Source organism: Urocitellus parryii, chromosome 1 (genome assembly GCF_045843805.1).
Source record: "Urocitellus parryii isolate mUroPar1 chromosome 1, mUroPar1.hap1, whole genome shotgun sequence".
Lineage (NCBI taxonomy): Eukaryota > Metazoa > Chordata > Mammalia > Rodentia > Sciuridae > Urocitellus > Urocitellus parryii.
Genome location: NC_135531.1, coordinates 107,138,774 through 107,159,901, shown reverse-complemented (window position 1 = coordinate 107,159,901; position 21,128 = coordinate 107,138,774). Strand labels below are relative to the sequence as shown.

Below are 21,128 nucleotides of genomic sequence, written 5' to 3'. Positions count from 1 at the left end.
AGATGCCAAGGCATCCTGTTGTAATTTGACCATTTATGTTAAGGCTGAAGGAAACTCTTAGGCAGGAATTATCCCTGCAACAAAAGACAGACTTTGATTTACAAGAGAATAAATTAAAAGTGAAGAACACGTTCCTATTCAAGTATGTGAATTAACAACTGTACAAAGGGCCTTTAAGAACATTGAGCTTTGGCAAAGATATTTACGTTTGCAAACTCACCAATACATTTGATGCCATTCCCCACCCAGCCTTCTCTGCAGCTGCATTTGAAGCTTCCTGGGACATTCAGACAAGAGGCATGCATGTCACAGTTGTGGGCACCAATTTCACACTCGTCCACGTCTGAGAAGCCATAATTAGTAAGAAAAAAAGATTAGACAAAGCTTACTATTTCTACTTCCAAGTGCATTTCTGTGTAGGTACAATTTTAAAGTAAAGATAGAACTAAACAGAGAAAACATTATAACACTTTAAATTGTTTTGGACTCCAATAAGATCTGAGGTTCCTGAGCAAATCAAACAGGCCTGTTCCTAGAAGACATTGCCAACTTCCTAGTAGGAGTGACACGCAGCAGCTGCTGCCCTTGGTGGGTATGACAGCCATCCTCCACAATATGCAGAGGCCCAGACAACACTTCATGCAGAGGACAGATTACATCAGATTATAGATGTCAGCACAAACCTTATTTCCCCAAAGAGACTCTGCTATTCCTTTTTATGAATATTTATACATATTTTTCATGAAGATAAGAACACGGCTGACATTTTCCTAAAGGAACAATCAATTCTTTTTGAAAAATACATAATAGTTGGTTATTTATTGATTTATAGAGATTTTGGAAACTATCATTTGGTGTGTATGTTTACTTCTTGTATTTACTTGAGAATACAGAAAAATGTTCCCCGGAAATGCTATTTGGAATGTGACCAGATATTTTTATCAGTGTGTGTGTGTGTGTGTGTGTGTACATGTGTGTGTATGTGCACATATTACATATATACGTACATTTACAAACATATATACAGTCATGTGCCACCAAAAACAGATATACCTATGAAAGTGGTTCCATAAGATGATGATGCCTAGTGATGTAGCTGTCTTAGTTTGTGTAACTATACTCTATGATGTTCTCATAATGATGAAATTGCCTATGATATTCTCATAATGATGAAATTGCCTAATGATACACTTTTAAGAATAAAATCTCATCATTGAGACACATAAGTCCGTGTATATGCACACATACATATGTGTGTGATGTGTGTGTGTATGTATAAACTGTATGCATTTGTTGCCTAAAACTTTCTAGAATACAAGAAATGATTGGTTCTATCCAGTTCACTGATTACACAATGTAGGTGCTGAAATCATATATGTATGTGTCACCCACAAGCAACATACACACACTGTTGGCTTGTATCAACTCAGCTAGTGGTGAGCATGCATAGTACTCTTCTTTTAATTTTGTGTCCCTTCCTAGAGGGGTCTGCCTTGGTTGTAGCCAAAGCCCTTCACCACCTGCCTTGAGCAAAATACCACATAGGGCCTTAAATCAAGTACTGAGGGACATCTGGTCCAAAACTTTGACTTTGGTCCTCTATACAAAGGACTAAAGCTAATTAGTGAAGAAAACAAACAGGAGATAAAGTGAAGGGGGGAACAAAGAAGAGGAAGAGAGAAAAAAGAAATATAATTTGGGCACAGAGAAAAGACAAAAGTGAGTGTAAAGAGAAGTGAAACAAAAGGAAGAAAATATGGGGTAAAACAGAAAGGGAAACTGCTTAAATAGAACTCAATTTTTAAGTAGCTTAGAACTACAAAAATGAATGAAAACTGAGATTCCTCCAGGTCTTTCTGTGCCCCTTCTTTATGTGTCTTCCACCAGGGAGCAGTCATGCCAAGGGAGCAAATGCTGCCCTGAGGGCCTCCGGAAGCACAGCAGACCCAGACTCCCTCCACTCTCCTGCCCTGTGACAGGACACATGGCCAGCTCCCAGGTGCGTGGCTCAGCCAGTGTGCTGCCAGATAAGTGCCAAACGCCTCCTGCATGCCCCAGCTTGGCCACTCATCACACACACAGTTGCAGCCTGGCTGTGGGAAACAGATCTAAGAAATGTGAGGGAACAACGATGTTGAAGATTGGCCTTTGAAACCCAGGAAGCTTGGAACCTACCTGTGCATCCCGTGGTTCCCTTCTTCACTGAATAACCCAGCTGACAGTGGCAAATGAAGGATCCCTTGGTGTTCTCACACTCCCCAAACATGCAGATGTTTGAATTTAGGTCACATTCATTCACATCTGGAAAATGCATTTTTCAATACTTTGGTTAGTATAATTACTCATCAGCATAATTTAAAAACTATGTTTTAAATTAAACAGCATAATAGTAAAACAGAAAGACAAAATTTAAAGTGTAACCCCTTTGCAAGATACAGTATTACAAATTACCCTCTGTCTTTGAAGGGTTTTTTTTTTTCCTCTAAGTAATTTTCCCTTTTCAGATTCTATAGTTCTAATAAAATAATTTGAATTTTTTTAATATTTATTTTTTGGTTGTAGTTGTCAATACCTTTATTATTTTATGTGGTGCTGAGAATCAATCGAACCCAGGGCCTCGAATGTGCTAGGCGAGAGCTCTACCACTGAGCCACAACCCCAACCCCAAATAATTTGAGTTCTTAAAGTAACAAAGAACCCTTCCTGTTCTTGTGCTTATGTGTGCATATGCGTGTGTGCCAATGTGTCCGTAAACATGTGTTCTTTGCTGATGACACCCACCGATGCAGGTTTTCATGTCCATGGAAGCCATGAATCCATCGTAACAGAGACAGCGATACTCTCCAGGAATGTTGGTACACTGACCACCGTCACAGATGTCAGGATTGTTTTCACATTCATCAATATCTGGGGACACAAAGGAAACATCAAATGAAAACAAGGAATGGCTGGCCCCAATCTGAAGTCTTTTCCCTTCATTCCTGTTATTCAGCAGTATCTGGAGCCACGTTCTCTACCTGCACAGGATCTCCCGTCCGGCATCAGGGCGTAGCCCTCGCTGCAGCTGCACTCGTAGCTGCCTTCTGAATTAGTGCACTGGGTGTCGCAGCCCCCATTCATTATCATGCACTCGTCGATATCTGCAAAATAACACGCAACCACATTACTTGTGAGCTCTGCTTCCTTAAGTAAAAAAAAAAAAAAAAAAAAAAAAAGTCAAGATTTTCTCCTTTTTAAACAGAAAATGATGAAATGGCTTTGGACACCCCCCCGCCCCCCCCCCCCCCCCGCCTCCACATTTGTATTAGTCTAGCACTATGAGCCTATGCTGTTAGTCTTTCTCAGTTCTTTCACATCCTTTTAGACAAGGCTCTATTTAACTCCAGTATGTGAAGGATAAAGAACTCAGAAATATAGCCACCATGGAGTTTTGGGCATTTTCTGTAAGATCAGCAAGACCTCTCCAATGGTGCCCTGGGAAGCTGCCCCCGTTTTTAGACTCACTTTCAGGACAAAGGATTCCCACAGGCTTTAATACATATTCACTGATAAACTTTTCCTACACGACTTGGAAATGTGAGTTTCAGACCTGTGTGGCTTCATCTTACCTGTACAGCCCTGGCGGTCTGGGGTGGCCTGATATCCAGGATTGCAAGAGCACTGATAGGTTCCAATCATGTTCACACATTTTCCATTTCTGCAGAGATTGTCACTCAAGGAACACTCATTGATATCTATAAAAGATGAACAGAATTAATTTTTGTGTGAAAGCCAAATCACTCAAAAATATCAAATGTGCATCACTGGAGAAGTGGTCTCCTAGGGGGTGTGTATTTCAGGAGGAAGCGATATGATCTGGGGTAGTTCAAGAAAATATCAGAATCTCTACTTCTATGTATTCCTAACTATAAAAGTGCCACCTAGTACTAATTTGCACAATGATAAATCATGCCCTAGCTATGCTGTCTGATACATAGCTGAATGTACTATTGAGCACGTGAAATGTGGACAGTATGACTAAAGAAGAGTTAATGTTACTTAATTTCAAATAAAATTAAATATCCACACAGATTACCACATTAGATCATTTAGCACATGCTAGAAATGAAGCTTACTACTATGCATGAATCTACACTGGCACATTCATTTTGGTCTTCATTAGCTGGTCAAGTGTTGCCTACAAAACTTAAACTATCCTGAGGGTAGCCACTAGTTCCACACAACACAAGCATGACAGTGAGCCCTCAATGTGATTGTTTACATCACATTATGTATAGAAGGATTTATAGATTATATTGTCTTTTTAAAAATAAACTAACCCATATAAGATGGGCAAGTGCCTAAAAAACTCATGCAAAGATCTGTGAAATAAAATAGTATTAATACTGCAATCACAAGAAAATGGCAAGAAAACTTTCTTAACCAAGGTACAATATACATTAAAAACAGTGATAAAGTACAGTAATCAGATATAACAAAAGATGAATTTCAAGTTCTCAAAATTACCCAGACAGTATGACATGGGCTTATGCTTATGATCATTAAGTGTATATTTTGTATTTTATAGAAACACATATTTTATATTGAACATTACACTGTAAAGGAGTACAATTTTAAGCTCTAAGATTCATGAAAACTAAATTACAAAATAAACTGAATTTAAGATTCTGAATTTCTATATCACAATATGTTCATCCATGAGTAAATGTCCTATAATTGGCAGTGAAAAAAAACTTTTTGTACTTTTATTTTAAATAAAAATATTTAAAACTTTTAAATTCACCTTTTAAAAATGTCTATTTAGTCCATGACTTAAGAATCATCTTGTTTATTAGCAGAGCAATTTAGATGGCTTACAAGTAAATATATGTATACTGGGGAGATGTACACAAATTATTTTTAAAATGTGATACATAAACTGCTCTATTTTAATCTTTTATTTGCTTATAGTTTCAAAAAAAAGTTCCTGACAAGAAAATACTTCCTGGTTAAGTCCAAGTTTGAAAGCCAGTATAAAAGATCACAGTAAGGCCAGAGGCCATGCTATGTTTATGAAAACAACAGTTGGAATGTTCAAAGACCATTGATTAGTGCTCTCCTGTCCCCTCTGTTCTCCCTGCTGATCTCTGGGCTGTGAAGAGACCGAGGTGTTCCTGTAAGAAGTGGGAGTAAATGAAACTCACATGGACACACATGAGTGACCCCTGTGTATACTCATGGATGTTGAGTGGACTCTTGCCTACATGCTTGGACAAGATGTTGGGTAGAGGGTGCACCGTGCACAGGTGTGTGCACAGATGAACAATCAGGGAGTATCCCCCGGCCATCACCCATTCCATCCTGCATGGAGGATTGGGCCTTGCACAGGGTCCCTCACATCAGCCAGGTGAGTTTGTAATGAAAAAGAGGCAAACCAGAACAATGTCAGCCCACCAAGCACATCACGGAAGCAGCCTGTAAAGACACAGCCTGAAGCCAGATATAAGGAATCTGGATTTCCAACTTGTAATAAGCTAGATTTCACATGCCCTAGGACAAGTTTGGTAGAAGTGATTCCTGATCATTGCCCTTTGTGCTGGGTGGATTTATGAGCGAGGGGACAAACTCACCCACACAGTCCTCGCGTGATGGTGACAGCTCATGTCCCAGGGGACAGTCACACTGAAAGCTGCCCTCAGTGTTCACACAGGTGCCACCCCTACAAAGGAGAGGGTTACGTTCACATTCGTCAATGTCTGAAAGGTAAAAACGTGAGATCCATTAAAGAACTCTGAGGAAAAAATGTTCACGCATAAAGCACGGGAGGAAGGATATTATCTGAGGTAAGTGTTGGCTCCAATGTATGAGCTATGCTTGACAGGAGGGGGAAACTCTTCTCACTTTTTCTGCCATCAGTGTAAAACCTAAAAATTCTGTTCTTAAAGATAGTAAGCTATCAGTAAATTTACTCATACAAAATGAGATTTCCAAGGCTAAAAATAGACAATATTTGCTTTACATCACCACAGGTTCAGGGTATCATCTGATATTGTCAGTTATTCTGGTGTATGTGCCTTTCATCAAAGTGAAAGAAAAATCTTAAACTCATGACTATCTTCTAAATCCTGCATGTCATTTTGAAAATGAAACTGTGACTTCAAAAGGCTGGGAATACCACATGGGTTTGCAGCATTGCACACATGAAGAAATAGTACGGGATTAGCATGACAGAATACAACTTTTGGGGTTACCATACTATGTCATCCATTTCATTTTATTTATTATTTTGAAACCACAGAGGAATTTTAAGGAAATCTGTCAACATTTTTATTTTACTTTATCTGTTACTGCTGCATTACTATTATTCGCAACAGTGGCATTCATTATGCCATATTTGTACATGCACATAATTTGATCAGTCTCATTCCCCAGTACCTTCCCTTTTCCTTTCCTCCTCCCTCTCTGAATATGCTTGCTCTATGCTATGATTTCCTACTGATCCCCTTCTACTATTATGATTATTTTAACTGGTGACAGTGACATCCATTTTAAAGGAATCTCTCCTGAGTAATCATTCCCTGTGCTGATTCTATGAATAAACAGAATCTGGTCTCAATATCTCACTGCCCTGAAGGTGCCAAAGGTTGGGGCTCCCAAAAGCTATACAGGGCAGATTTTCTGTCTGACACTGAAATCTCTTCTCTCCCATCAGAGCTCCTTGACAAGCCTGCTGCCCGATGCTCTGAGAGGTAAGCCAGAATGCAGCAAGTAAGCTGTGCTAGACTGGTTTCAAGATCGGCCGGGAAGAGAGGCCATGCTTACCCATGCAGTTCTTCATCATCATGAAGCCACTTTCGTAGCCTTCGAAGCATTCGCACTCAAAGCTGCCCGGAGTATTGACACAGATCCCACTGCCACAGAGGTCAGGAGAGATCCTGCACTCGTCGATGTCTAATCCACACGGTTTGAAAGAAATAAAAACAGAGAGAATGAGATGAGATGGTGTTAAAGGCCAGCGAGAGGGATTTGCCTTTCCATAGGAAGGTACTGCACACTGGACATACTGGGGAAATCAATGGCTAAGAGGAGGATATGTTTCCAGGAGATCAGAGGCAGACAGGGCCCTAGGCACATTCCTTTTCCCAACTGCCAAAACTGTCACTGCCAACGGGCAGGTGGTGGTGCCTTTTTGCCTTTAAGAGTTCTGGAGTTGCAGGTTTCTCTTTGTGGCTGAGACACAGTAATAGAAGAGTGAACCAAGCAACTGTGCTAGTGGTCGAATGAGGCACATGGTAAATGAGGAGAGACACTTCCCATGTGGAATGAAACCCCACAAGTGACTTGAAGGCACTGCTGGTTCCAGTGCATTAGCCCACAGGGAGCATATAAAGACAGAGCCACTGCCTCTGAGCAGGGGTGGCCAGCGGAACAGAGAGGCAGATGCAACGCATTAATCTCAAGTCAGACTGAACTGCAAATCCAGGAAGAGCATCTCATTCTCTGAAACAGGAGGAGGGAAGACGGGAGGAAAGAAAAGTTTTATTAGGAGGCTCTATGAGTACAGAACTGGCAATCAGACTTGAAGGGTGATGAGAGGCATGCAGGTACATGCACAGACACAGTAAGGCCTTGGAGGATGGCCCACTTTGTGTTTTTCTGTGTCACAGTCAGATGTGAAGATATTTCCTGATTCAGTTTTCAAAAAATGGAGAAAAATGGTGTTTGTGTGTTTGCTACTTTACATATGTTGTATAAAAAATCTTCAATAGCAACAACTGTACTTTACAAAAAAATAGTTTTCTGAGAAATCCCCCATATCCATAACTAAAATGTTTACAAGAAAATGTGACATTAAAAAAAAAAATTGTCACCATAGAAAAAATGCTTTTGCCACTATAGTTTTCAGTGAATTTAATTTTGAAGTTTTTTGTCATAGGATTTAAGGATTTAGTCAGTGGATGACTCATGTGTGTCCTCTGGGGTGGGGATGTCTCAGCCTCTGCTTTCTCCCAGGTTTTAATTCCCCAATTACCAGCCATATTAAAAAAAATGCAAGTACTTTCTTTTAAATTGAAGTCACACATATATGATGAAGCACCTAACAGTATGCAAATTAATTCTCCTACTTTTATCTGTCATATCTGGTGATTGGTGCTGAGCCCTAAGAGGGGCCTATGACACATCCTTTGATGCAGCAGGAGCATTGTTTGACTAACATACTGTGGTGGGAGCTTCACTGTGTAAGAGTGTGAACTCTGAAATTAAGTGTCTGGTTAGAAACCTCATCTGTCACTGTGTTTGGGGCCTTGAAAAAAATCATTTAACTTCTCTAGGCCTCAATTTGTTTTTTGTCTGAAGAAGAACCCACCTGCAGATTTATATTTGTTAAACGCTAAAAACCGTATTTCTCATAGAAAGTGCTGCACACATGTAAGCTATTCTCTGCTCAGAGCTGGCATTTTGGGGGTGACTTGTGAACTGGCCCTTGAAAATGTTGTTCCAACTTTAAAGTAGAGAGGCAAGAGACACAGTATACCTGTGAATGACATTAATGCACCTCGGGGAACAGGAAGTTATAGAGTAGCTGTCTTTGAGGGTAGTCATGGGTTCTGAACTGTTTATAGGTTGAGCAAAAGGGACTGTGAAGAGGAGGAGATGCTAGAGCCAGAGGAGTTGAGCCTTAAGCAGGAGCAGGAAGGAGAGTGAGGGTGGAGGACTGAACTGCAAATCCAGGAAGAACATCTCATTCTCTGAAACAGGAGGAGGGAAGACGGGAGGAAAGGAAAGTTTTATTAGGAGGTTCTATGAGTACAGAACTGGCAATCAGACTTGAAGGGTGATGAGAGGCATGCAGGTCAAGTGACGTTTTAGAAGTGCTGAGAGATATGGGAAGCAGCTTTAAGAGGTGCACAGGTGCATTGCTGAGCGCCTATGAGGACTTGGCTGAAGGCACAAGTAGGAATCTCAGGCAGTTCTCCTCACACTCTCCCAGCAAAAGTTCAGCAGCCCAGAGTGGAAAAATCCACAGTGAGGGAATTAGGGATGTGGCATTGGGTAAAGCAAGAAGACAAGCAGAACTTGAGAGGACCCAGTGGACAGCTGTGGAATACTCAGGAATCACCTAGCCTGGGTGGGTACAGGAAGGAGCTAAAGGGGACATTCCAATGGACATCAGGAGAGAAGGTGGGAGAAAAGGGAAAATTTCAGAGACTATGAATGAAGAGAGTTCTGAAAATAAGATCTTGGGGAAAAAAAACAACAATTTGTCATATTATCTAATACAGAAATTTTGAGCTTCATAGCTTTCAAATTAAAGGGAATGGGAATGGATGATTATGGAGAGTGACTGACGTCTAATTAGTAAGAGTACTATTCACAGATGAGTAAGGTAAGTCACAATTGCTCCACCATCAACTTTAAAACTTTTAATAGTATGCCCTTCAAGATTATGTAATTATTGTGGATTTAATGGCTACATTCTTTAGTGCTCATATATTTTGAAAATCTTATTCCTGCATATAAAACAAGCAGCATTTTGGTGCTGGTTTGCAGATGTCTCACAAGTTTATTTGGAGAACTGACTTATGGGAAAAGAAAAATAAAAAGCTACAAGTTCCCAGGGAATGGGCTTTTGAAGGCAGTATTTTCAAACAGAGCAAAAGACAGAAGGCCAGGGATTGCCAAATAACACAAAAGAACAATCTCACCTGTGCAGTTCCTTTCCTCCATGTCCAGAGCGAAGCCACTATTGCAACGGCACTTGAAACTTCCAATTGTATTTCTGCATTTTCCATAGGTGCACATCCCAGGAAAGGCTTTGCATTCATTGATATCTAAAAGAAGAAAGAAGCCAAATTTGGAGCTGGCTGATATACACAAGGAGGTTCATCATTTAAGTTAAAAATTCATCATGATGGAAAATAATAATGATGTACCTAAGTAAAAACGAGGGCCATCAAACTTTGAAATGATCTATCTCATTGATAACCAATGTAAAAGTTTCTTGTGTGAAAAAGATCCTCTATTTTTAACAGAATTCTGATCCCTTTATTTCTGACTGTTTTATGTAGTAAGGAGGGGATACAGATCTTTCTGCTACTGAAGTAGCTGTCAGGGTCACTTCTCCAAAGGTCATGTGAAGGAAGGCAGAGGGATCGCAGAAGGAATGAAAAGAGCAAGATGAGAAGTCTATTTCTAGCTTTTCTTCAGGGCCATCTTACATGAGTAATTGATACTCCCGGGCCATTGGGTGCCCAGAAATCATGTCTCTAAAGCAAAACCAATTCTCAGAGGGTGTAGAGGGTGTCCTGCTAGTGCAGAGGAACCAGGGCACTGCTGGCAGTTACCTTTGTAAAATGGCCTCCCAGTGAGAACATCCCCTCGGTTAGCAAAGCCAGGTCCCCGGGGACATAGGGCCTCAAACTCCTTGGTCCCAGGTTTGGGACATTCTTCACACTCAGTGCCCCAGGCTGCCCCCACAGCACAGCAGCAGGCATCCATGCGGAACTTTCCAGGAACTGGGTGGATGCATTCATCTTCATCCCACTTCAAGTAGCACTGCTCCATACGGATATCTAGGCAGAGAGATCAGAGCTTGAGAGTGCTGACACCTCACCAAACGCTCACATACCTAGTGTCCACTCAGCACCAGGCATGAGACTGGGCCCTGGAGATGCACTGGTGGGCGAGTCATGTAGTCCTTGAGCTCCTACAAGGGACTCCATAATGGGAGTCACTTAGGAGAGCAAAATTGGGTTCCTCTTCAGCTTTCTTACAAGAAAACTTGCAACAGAAAAGGTCTCCTAAGGACATGACTCTTTTTGTTGTCTCCTATAACCCCCCTTTTGTATTGCTCACATCAGAAAGAGTAATTATAATGCCAGATTCCTCTTGTTCAGTGAATTGCTCAAAGTGGCTTTTGAGCAGTCTTGACCGATCCTAGTCATAAAACAGCAAATGCTCAGTTGCAATCTATTTTCTAATTTCAAACAACTATTAAAATTGCTGTTTAAAAGAAAAAAATACAATTTACAGGGTTATTTTCCCCCTGCCCAATCTACTTTGTGCAGGATGGTTTTTGCCCTAGATTATGTAAATCTTCTGTATTAAGGAATCAAACAATTTGCTTAAATGTCACATTTTCCCATCAATTTCAAAACATACCAATGTTTCAGTGTTTAGTCTGTGCTAGCCAGGATGAGAGGATATCAGTAAATAGCCAACAGGGTCAGTATGGTGTATTAACACTTTAAAGTTCATCTGTTAGCCAACTGAATTGGTGGTAAAGCTACAACCAAACATTCAGCTGTTTAATCACAAATATAGATCAGAATGATAAGGTTATGAGTTTAGAAAAGGTCATTCTTAATTAAATAACACAATTTATTTGATAAGAGAATTTGTAAATATGAAATCAATTTTTGAACCCCAAAAAACCTGTTTAGCAGAGGAAAAGAGATTCCAGATGGAAATTTAGACAAATAAATTAATGTTTGCTATTTTAGTTAATGTCAATAATTCCTTCAAGTCCTCAACCAAAGGTAACATCCACTTGAGCAACTGTCTTTAACGTAAAGTTATACACTTCTAATTATTATAATTAAAAAGTCCTATTTTAAAGAAGTAACTGTGATAAAGTTTTATTTTGATTCTGTAGACTAGACATAAGCATTCACAGCAGGTAATTCTGCCTTATATATCAACATTAAACTAATCAAGAATCACATTCTCTACCAGTATAAAGAGTGACAATAATCCAGTGAGTCATATTCCCACAAGGCTCCGGGTCTCAGTTACAGCTAGCTCCATTCAACACTGTCACTCAGGAAGTCAGGCTCTTCACAAGATGGGAAAGTTTCATATAAGTACCAGTATCCTGAGAACTGCAGCCTGAGACTTACTGTTTCTAAGGTCATTAAAGTGATTTTTCTCAAGAAGCCATTCTGGGATTAAATTAGGGAGAGGTAGATATTTGAATTTAAGTATGAAAAAAGTTATGAGAGCCTGGAAGAGCAATCCTAGGTCTTTACTACAAAGATTCATATTGATATTTACATCAGGAATCAGAATAGACAGAAGATGGGCCTCATAAGCTCTGGTTTACACAGAAATTAAAATGTCAGCTTGGAAATCTTTGGATGGTATGTGTGCCACCATCTGCTTCAGTCTCCACTGGTCTTTTAAATTAGCACTTCAGTCATTTATGTTACCTGCCTGGCTTCCCCAGGCATTTGGGATCACTGATTTAAAAGATGCTCAGTCAAAGTCATTTACCACTACTTTTATTCTTAGATATATGACATTTCCATATGCCAATATCTTGAAACTTCCTCACATCCACAGACAGAATAGTAAATGTAGCTTAATCCCAGTAGTGACAAAAACAAGCATAAGGATAAAAAAATCGTGTATATTGATTTAAAATATTATAAAGGCTCTGGTTTTGAGTGATGTCACTGGAAACTGATTTTGCTGAGTGATAGTTTACAATCAACATATCTTCATATACTCTAATCCTGAGTTTCTAAAGGCAACATAATTTCATTTGACCATGCAAATACAATTATTTTGTCATCTTCAAAAGATGCCTTTAAAAAATATTTAAAAATTGGAAAAGTATATTTTATTCTTCTACTTTGCAATCAATGCTTTCTAAATAATTTCATGTTAATGTATACCATGTTTTCTACCCAAATTTAAATATGCTATCAAAAATTAAAGTGAAATGTGTGTTAACTACAGTAACCAGATAGTATGGTACTACAAACTTTCTTTTCTTACTACTGATTTAAAAAAAACACTGATATGAAACTGTTAAATGTTAATATTACCATTGCTAATACTCTGCCTACACTCTTAAATGTCAAAAATGAACCTACAAAAGGTGTTTTGAAAGGAAAAATTTATTGTTTCATAGCTCATGGGAAAAAATCCCTTCAAATGAAAAACTGTTGTTTACAAACAATATGAAATTAATAGGTTTATTTTTCCATCATGAAATTCAAGTTTAGTAATGACACTGATAAAGAATAAGGTCAAATTGCCATACATATAATATGGTGTTGAAAAAAGATTCCTCAGTTTAGATCTTTATAATATAAAGCATAAAGAAAATTTAAACTCTGAAGTGGGGAAAGGAAGAACCAGGACCTGTCATTGTTTTCAAACAGAAACAAATAACAAATTTCCCCATTGTCCAAAGGGTACAGCTGCAGTTAGCTGGTAACTGCTGACTTTTTAAAATGCTGGTCTACATTTATTCTTCTGTGTTACAAACATACATAGTTTTCTATTAACTCAGTATGAAAGACTGAACTTGCCTGAAGTATCTGATTAAAGAAACAAATTTAAAAGATAGTTTTTTTTTTTTTTCTTGTGGTGCTGGGGATTGAACCCAGGGCTTTGCGCATGCGAGGCAAGCACTCTATCAACTGAGCTATATCCCCAGCCCCAAGATAGATTTTTGAGTGGTACCAACTTTAGGTATTAAGCAGAAAATATTTTACTTAAATACATTCATTTAAAAAATATCCTGAAGTGATTTTTCTCCCAAATATCTTATTTGAAGCAACTTTCACCAGACTCAGTGGTTTTGGACGGGCCACTAACCAAAGGACAAGAAAATTCAGGGCTAGTTTCATGCATAAAATACATTAGGGCACGAGTCTTACCCAAACACACACGTCCAGTTCCATCCAATGTAAGGCCTTCTGGGCACTCACAATGAAAAGACCCTTTGCTATTGACACAGCGTCCATTTGGACAAACGCCAGGAAACACCTCACATTCATTAACATCTGCAGGGAAATGGAGTGAGCAGAGGGGTAAAGAAGTCACAAATAGGAAAAACAGGTGCAGTTGCACTTCCTGTATAACATATTCAATCTGCAATACAATGTGGATTATTACTTGAGTTAAGCAGAAATATTCCACAACCCAGCCACCAGCTCTCCTAGGCACCAGCTGTGAAAACGACCACAGCCTTGCCTAACCATAAAACAGCCCAGACATGCTCCTCTGCCAGCTGTTCTGTGCCTTGGAGGCTGGCGATGTCCTCAGGAAACTTACCAACTGCATAAAGAGGAGAAATGGGAAACCCCAAGCTGCTTCCCCCAAGTACTGTGCTAAAGCATTTCTTGATTACACTGACTATTTTCATTGAAATTTCAAGATTTCTGAAGGTAAAAAATATTTCCAAAGCATGAGAGTGAATATCAACTTTATGATACTGCTCTGAAGATTTACATCATCTAAGATTTCACTCACCTTCACAAGTGACACCTTTAATCCTAGCAAATCCTCTTGCACAAGCTGTATCTGTAAGAACAACAGGACAGACTTTTACTTCATTATAAAAGGAAACTGTTCTAAGCTCAAGAAACAATATGACAGAATTTTAAATGGAAGGTGGAGCTTTAAAGGCTGAAGACTCCAGCTCTCTCTTTCTTCAATTCAGTGGAACAGGACTTGAGTGGTAACTACACTGGCAGCGACTTGTATCAAGATGTTCCCTACAATTCCTCTTTCCTTGTATTGACAACTGAATGACAAGTAAGTAAAGGACTCAGGAGAGCCAGAGTCATCATATTCTACTGGGATACGTGCAAAGAAAGGATAGTGAAGGATACAAGCAGCTACTTAGCACCTGGATTCAAACCAATTCCCTTCCTTGTCTAAAAGAACTGAAAGATCTGCTTCTACTATGAGGAAAAACCAAATGCATGTTTCAGGAGGTGAATATCTTTAGCTAGGAAAGACAACAATGTAGGCAGATAGATGAGCTCTTGGTCTGCCCCGGTAAGAAGCACACAGTGACAAATTTAGAAGCCCAGAAGCCCCTAGTCTGCCACCTACCTAGTTCACAGCGCTCACAGGGGCTCCCCCAGGCAGCTCCCAGGGTAGCACAGCATTCAGATTTCAGGGTGGCTCCGTTAATGTTCACTTCACAGCGGTTGTCTTGGATGTTGAGCCAACAGGTCCCTTTCAGGCTGTCTGAAAAGGAGTAGGAAAGGTCGGAGAACTTGTACCTCCAAAGCAAATGGAATTCCACCGAGTACACCAAAGGCGTGTGTTACAGTGTTAAAAAAACATAAGAAAATCAATTTTTAAGGCTTTACTAACATGTCCCTTGAAACACATGAACAAGCATTTAAATATGGCATTTTACATACATGTAAATGACTATACTCCACACATCTCACAATATGGCAATAATACAATTATGTCTTCTGACAGCCTATCGAGGAGTCATTGTCACCCAAGAAACACAGTTCACTGCCATGAAGACACCATCACTTGAGTGAAAAATATTCGTAAGATTTATCCTTTGTGATAAATGCTTTGATATTTAAAATTTTATTAAATAAAATTCCTCAAATGATCTCCTCTCCAAATTTCCCACCAAATTAATTACATACATTCTGTATTAGAGAAACCAATATTTCTTGAAACTGAAAAACTTGAAAGAAAAAAACCCTAAGAAATAAAGAAGGAAATAAATAAACATCACCTATAAATCTACCACGAAGACATCCTCAGGGCTAATACCTGATGTATTTTCTTTTAGGTATTTTCCTATGCATGTGTATATAACCTTTAGTTCAAAAAGTAATATATGTTTATGGTAAATCTTCGGAGGAAAGAGAGAAGTATAAAGAAGATCAAGAATCACCTGGCATCCAACCATTTTAGATATAACCACCCTAACTTAAGGGTGTCTCCGTATCAAATGTAAGTTCCTGCTTTTGAATGTAGAGTTATCTAGTAAAATACAACCTTACTTTGAAATTTTACTCCAGGTGCATTACGAGCAGTTAGTAAAATACTGTTAAGTAACTGATTTTGAAGCAGTGATAAGTAACCCAATCAAAGTTGACATGACAAAACACCAACTGGATACACACACATGAAGCTTTCTTTATAGAACTGTGGTTCTCCATTAAGTGTTTAAGGCTCTTGTTAAAATGCAGATCCATGTCTCCAGATATGCAGCCCAGACACCTGCATTTTGACAAGCTCCTCAGGTGATCCTGATGCAGGTCACGCAGAAAACACAATTTCAGGTTTTGATCTTAAGAGTGTACTATGGTACACAGATGAGGAAAATAACAAGGTGTATTTCTATAGCATTTACTCTAAAACTAAGTTTAATAATAGGTTCAGATAAAGTTTACTTCCACATTCAATAATAAAAAGCAAATAATAACTCTCACAAACCCAGAAAGGGAGTTGTGATGAAAGTGGCAGGTCTTGATGAGACCGGCACTGCAGCCAGGAGGAGGCTGCCACAGCCCAAACCCTCGGGAGCAGAGGTTGAAATGAAACAACTCTCGTCTTGACTGGATATGAGAAGTTATGGGGCAAGGGTATGCAAAGAGTTGGACAGTCACTTTGCCTTCTTTCTGGCTGGAACATTCACTTTGGTGTACAATTGTACACAAGTGAAAAAGGTTTGCTTGATAATGCTTGTGTCAAGTCCCAACTACAGGCTCTTTACCAGCTCACACCTGTGTATTCTGTAGCAAAGAGGAAGCAGGTGCTCGTGGAAGACCACCGCAAACTTAAGAGGTCTTTCACTGATCCAAATTAGTTACTGAATTCTCCAAACTAGTTAGTGACCTTGGGTGTGATCATTTTAAGTAAGATACAATAATAGGAACTGCTAATATTGACAAAGGCACTATTCTAAGGGCTTTCCATCTACTTATTTATTTATTAAAACAGCCATATGAGGTATGTGCAATTTGCAGATGAGGAAACAGAGGGACAGAGAAGTCAACTCATTTACTCAAGGTCACTCAGCTAGTATAGGATCAGAATCAAGATTTGAATTTGCAAGCTCTGTTCTGTAGCACCACACCTATTGGTACTGAATCAACACTTGAAAGTTATTGGAAGCCCCCCTCTCATTTCTCTTTCTCCTTCTTTCCCTGTCTCTATCTGACTCTCTTTCTTTTACACAATACACAGGATAGATACATATGTATGGCCAGAGTTTGGTTAAGAACTCTGAAAAAAGAACTGGGCACGGTGGTTCATGCCTGTAATCCCAGGGGCTCCGGAGGCTGAGGTAGGAGGATTGAGAGTTCAAAGCCAGCTCAGGAAAAGCCAGGTGCTAAGCAATTCAGTGAGACTCTGTCTCTAAATAAAATACAAAATAGGGCTGGGGATGTGGCTCAGTGGTCGAGCGCCCCTCAGTCCAATTCCTAGTACAAAAACAAACCAAACCAAACAAACAAACAAAAACTCTGAAAACCAAATAAACCAGTAGTAGTTGGAGCGACACTGTTACTTTAACTGAGATGGTCAGAGAAGTCCTGACTTATAATGTGACATATAAATAGAAAATAAAAAGAATAAAAATTTGTGGCAACCAGCCACAGAGATTAAATACAGCAAGTTTCACATGGGCTCATCCTGGATGGGTACGATCAAGAAGTAGGCTGGGGTGGCTCAGGTAGAGGGGTGGAAGGCAGAGCAATGGGAGACAGAGACAGCGTGAGATCATGAGGGTAACACAGACTTTGGCAAAGATCTGAGCTCTTGCTCTGAGTGAGTGGAGAAGCCAAGGTTTTTATAGTCAGGGTTTCCAGACAAGGAATGACATGTGCTGACTTATGATTTAAAAGAATTACCCAGTGGCTATGTGGAAAATAGACTCTAGGGTAGCAAGCATGGGTCGGGGAGGAGGGACGTACGAAGTAGAGGTTACAGTAATAATCAGGGTTGTTGGTAGCAAGTGGTTGGAATAGCCATCAACTTCAAGTATAATCAATAGGTTTTGCTGATGGATTTGATGGACAGTTTGAGAAGAAGAAATTGAGGATGATGCCAAGGATTTGGGGTGTGGGAGTTGGAAGAATGGAGCTGCCATTTGCCAAGACAGAACTGTTTCTAGGAAACACAGGTTCACGCCAAAAGATAGGAATTTGGGTTTGGACGTGTTATGTTTGAGATGTCTAAGCAGTCGTCTGCACTTGGATGTCTCAAACAGCTGGAATTAGTGGAGAGGTGGAATATGGGGTGATCAATTTGAGAGTCAAGGTAGAGGCCATCTAAGGATGAGCGCCCACCGAGAAGCAAAAAGGTCCGTGGACTGACTGGTGGAACCTGTCAGGTTGGAGGGGAGGCTCACCAAAGGAAATGGAAAAAATGAGCCAGAAAAGTGAAAGGATAAGAAGAAAGCTGTGCTTCGGAGGCCAAAAATGAAGCACTTCCTGAGAAAGAGCAAATGCTGGACGGCCAAACTCGGCTAATAGTTTAACGTGGAGAATGAGAATAAGCTGTTGGGTTTGATCACACGGTGGTTATTCCATACAAGTGGAGGAGAGAGTGCAGACCCCAAAGATGAGGGAGTGTGGGTTATACAGAGCCATCAAACCAAAGTAGTGTAATGCACAAAGGTAGTATCAGTCATGGTTATTGTTCTATATTTAATGATATCAATTGTAATACAAAATAGTCTTTGAAGTATTTCAGAATAATTTAAAATGAATTTTTAATTTGGAAGTTTGAAGAATAGATTCTAAATCCTTACATATTTCTAGTATTCAAATACCTCATATGAGATCTAATTTAACTTTAGTGACCATATCATTAAGTTTTTGTTCCTTTCGAAATGTAGAGACCTGAACCCTGTGAAAGAAAGCTCTAGGCTAATCAACAACACGAGTCACTGATGGTCCTCTAAAAACACATACATAACTTTCCTCTGTATATTTTACTATTTTCTATTCCATTTTTTCCCCTAGGATGTGCTTTTTTAAAGGAAAGTTGATAAGATCATGTCTAAAATTTTAATATACTAAGTAGATTTCTCTCTGAGTAGTTTTAGGCTGGGATATTAAATTCCATCATATTGAATGAAAGAACGGCACTGGCTGGGAAGAAAATATGGTGGTGGCAAGGGGAAGAATGACATAATGACTTGGGAATCAAAAGTCTCTGTTTCATTAACAACTCTAAGGCCAAAAGGCCAAAATAATAAAAGTCTATGCAATGAAGCAAAAACCAAGATAAAACTTTGATGCTCAAGTGGCATACAGACTTAAGATTTCTGACACACTAATCTACTAATGCTGAAATTATTTCCTTGGCATAATATAATGACTCCACTCAGTTGGAAATTGTGCCTTAGCAAAAATATTTCTGCCTTACCCATCCAATCTGTGCCCTAACTCCCACCAGGAATTCTATAAGAAAGTAGTGCCTCAGGCACTAATATAGAGACCTGAGGAAGGCTCAGATTTCAGCAGCTGTACCCCACTGGGAGATGGAGAAATCCATACTTCCAAAGAGAAGGTTTCACTGATAATTTTGAACTTGGGTCATTTCTAGTCATTTCACAAACAGGTATCCTGCCATCCAATGATTAACATCATTAAAATGCCATTATCTTTAGCAAGTATTAAATTGAAAATTCATTTTGGCTAAGTAACAAACAAAATATTCCCAAATCATTGGGCACTATGTAAAACTAAAATAGCTTCCTATCTGGAATATATAGTTACTTCACTTTAAAGGTAGATGCTAGCCAATAATATGAATTGTAGCATGATTAGAGAATGGAGGCATTGCCCCTAGTAGCAGGGAAAAATCACCAATAGTCGTTTCCTTTAAACATGCTGTATTTTTTCAAATAGTAATATGTCAGACAATCTTGTTCTACAAATATCTTATGTCCTTATCCAGAAACAACCTTTCGCTTTGAGATGTATTAAAAGAAGCTAGTTTAGGAGTTTTGGAATCTTTCTCCTTAAAGATTTCCAAAAGTAAGAAAACACTTATCTTCCTTTCATTGGGATTCATAGACTTATGATTGATGAAAAAAAGGAAAACATAGTAAATTCCCTGTATATGTTTCAAGTTTAAAATCTTCAAATTCTTGTCCTGTTAACTAAATCCAAATTCCATAACATTTTTGTTCATGATACAAGGTTGTTTACAGAAAGTATGCAGTAGGGATTTGATTGTATTGTTGCCTAAGGCGTTTTTAGGGTAATGTGTATACATATGTCTGTGGTATGGAAATGCTTATAACTTATAGCATATCTACTTATATGAAAGGAATACTTTGTAGAATGTAACAAAATTTAAAAGGATGCCTAGTTTATACAAATATGCTTTTCTCGCATCACGTTATGTTCTTGCTAAGAGGTATGTGCTTATCTTTGCAGTGAAACTGAAACTTCAATACCATGTATGAATCTTACCGATACAGATCAATCCTGTGGAGCTGAGTTTGCTGCCAGGCGAACATTCACAATTGAAAGATCCAAGGTTGTTCCTGCAGGCTCCATTGACACATGGGTTGCTTTCACATTCATTTATATCTGCAATCCAGAAGGAAAAGATTCTGTTAGAACTGCCATGTGTTTCTGGAAAATATTATTCCAACAAGTCATGCTATGCCAGAATGTCTGGTAAACTTGGCTCTTGTAATTTTAATATGGATCTACAAGGCATAAAGTGAATGGGGAATGGAGACATGCATTTTACAGTGTAAATACACATCTACATAACTGGGGACTCAGTAGGACCACAGGGAACAGCCTATTTGGAAAGGGTTCAGTATGTGCTCTTTCAATACATTACTCCAACTATATAAATTGGATTAGTTTCCCCTGTAAGAGAATGTAATTCCAGGTGCAACATGCTGTGCACAAACAAATGTCAATCATTTCTGTCATTTATGGTTCTGTGAGGCTTTGAAGACAAAGTGTAACAATAGTGGCTTTGATTTCAAACCCCTGGGTATGAATCAGGAAGTAAGGGCTGAAACTTTCATACTGGATTCAGAATTCTCCTCTAGTTCTTATCCACCTTTCTCTTTTTTTGGTTCTTTCACATTTATAAGTTTAATCTGGTGAGTTTTTCAAACAACTAATTTTGGCCAAATAAAAATCAGAAAAAAACTATAGTTGCAGCTGGGTGCTTTGTTGCATGCCTGTAATCCAAGCAACTTGGGAGGCTGAGGCAGGAGGATTGTAGGTTCAAAGCCAGCTTCAGCAACTTAGGCCCTCAGCAACTTAGTAAGAACTTGTCTCATAATAAGAAATAAAAAGGGCTGGGGTATGGCTGAGTGGTTAAATGCCCTTGGATTCAAACACTGGTACCCATTGCCCCCACCCTACAACCCCTCCCCCCCAAAA

At 39.2% G+C, this 21,128-nt stretch overlaps 1 protein-coding gene across 1 annotated transcript in view; it reads right to left on the bottom strand.

Annotated features, from left to right (window-relative positions):
* The window catches only part of Fbn2 (fibrillin 2), a 217,949-nt gene that overhangs the window by 52,822 nt on the left and 143,999 nt on the right, over positions 1-21,128 (bottom strand). Inside the window, exons 20-32 of the mRNA XM_026415046.2 lie at positions 20,190-20,309; positions 14,833-14,970; positions 14,245-14,295; positions 13,650-13,775; positions 10,326-10,553; positions 9,687-9,812; positions 6,802-6,930; positions 5,610-5,735; positions 3,609-3,734; positions 3,018-3,140; positions 2,782-2,907; positions 2,176-2,301; positions 221-343 (exon numbers count right to left, since the gene is read on the bottom strand). Coding sequence (XP_026270831.1) covers positions 221-343; positions 2,176-2,301; positions 2,782-2,907; positions 3,018-3,140; positions 3,609-3,734; positions 5,610-5,735; positions 6,802-6,930; positions 9,687-9,812; positions 10,326-10,553; positions 13,650-13,775; positions 14,245-14,295; positions 14,833-14,970; positions 20,190-20,309 — 1,668 coding nt within the window. The remainder of the gene's footprint in view (positions 1-220; positions 344-2,175; positions 2,302-2,781; positions 2,908-3,017; positions 3,141-3,608; positions 3,735-5,609; positions 5,736-6,801; positions 6,931-9,686; positions 9,813-10,325; positions 10,554-13,649; positions 13,776-14,244; positions 14,296-14,832; positions 14,971-20,189; positions 20,310-21,128) is intronic.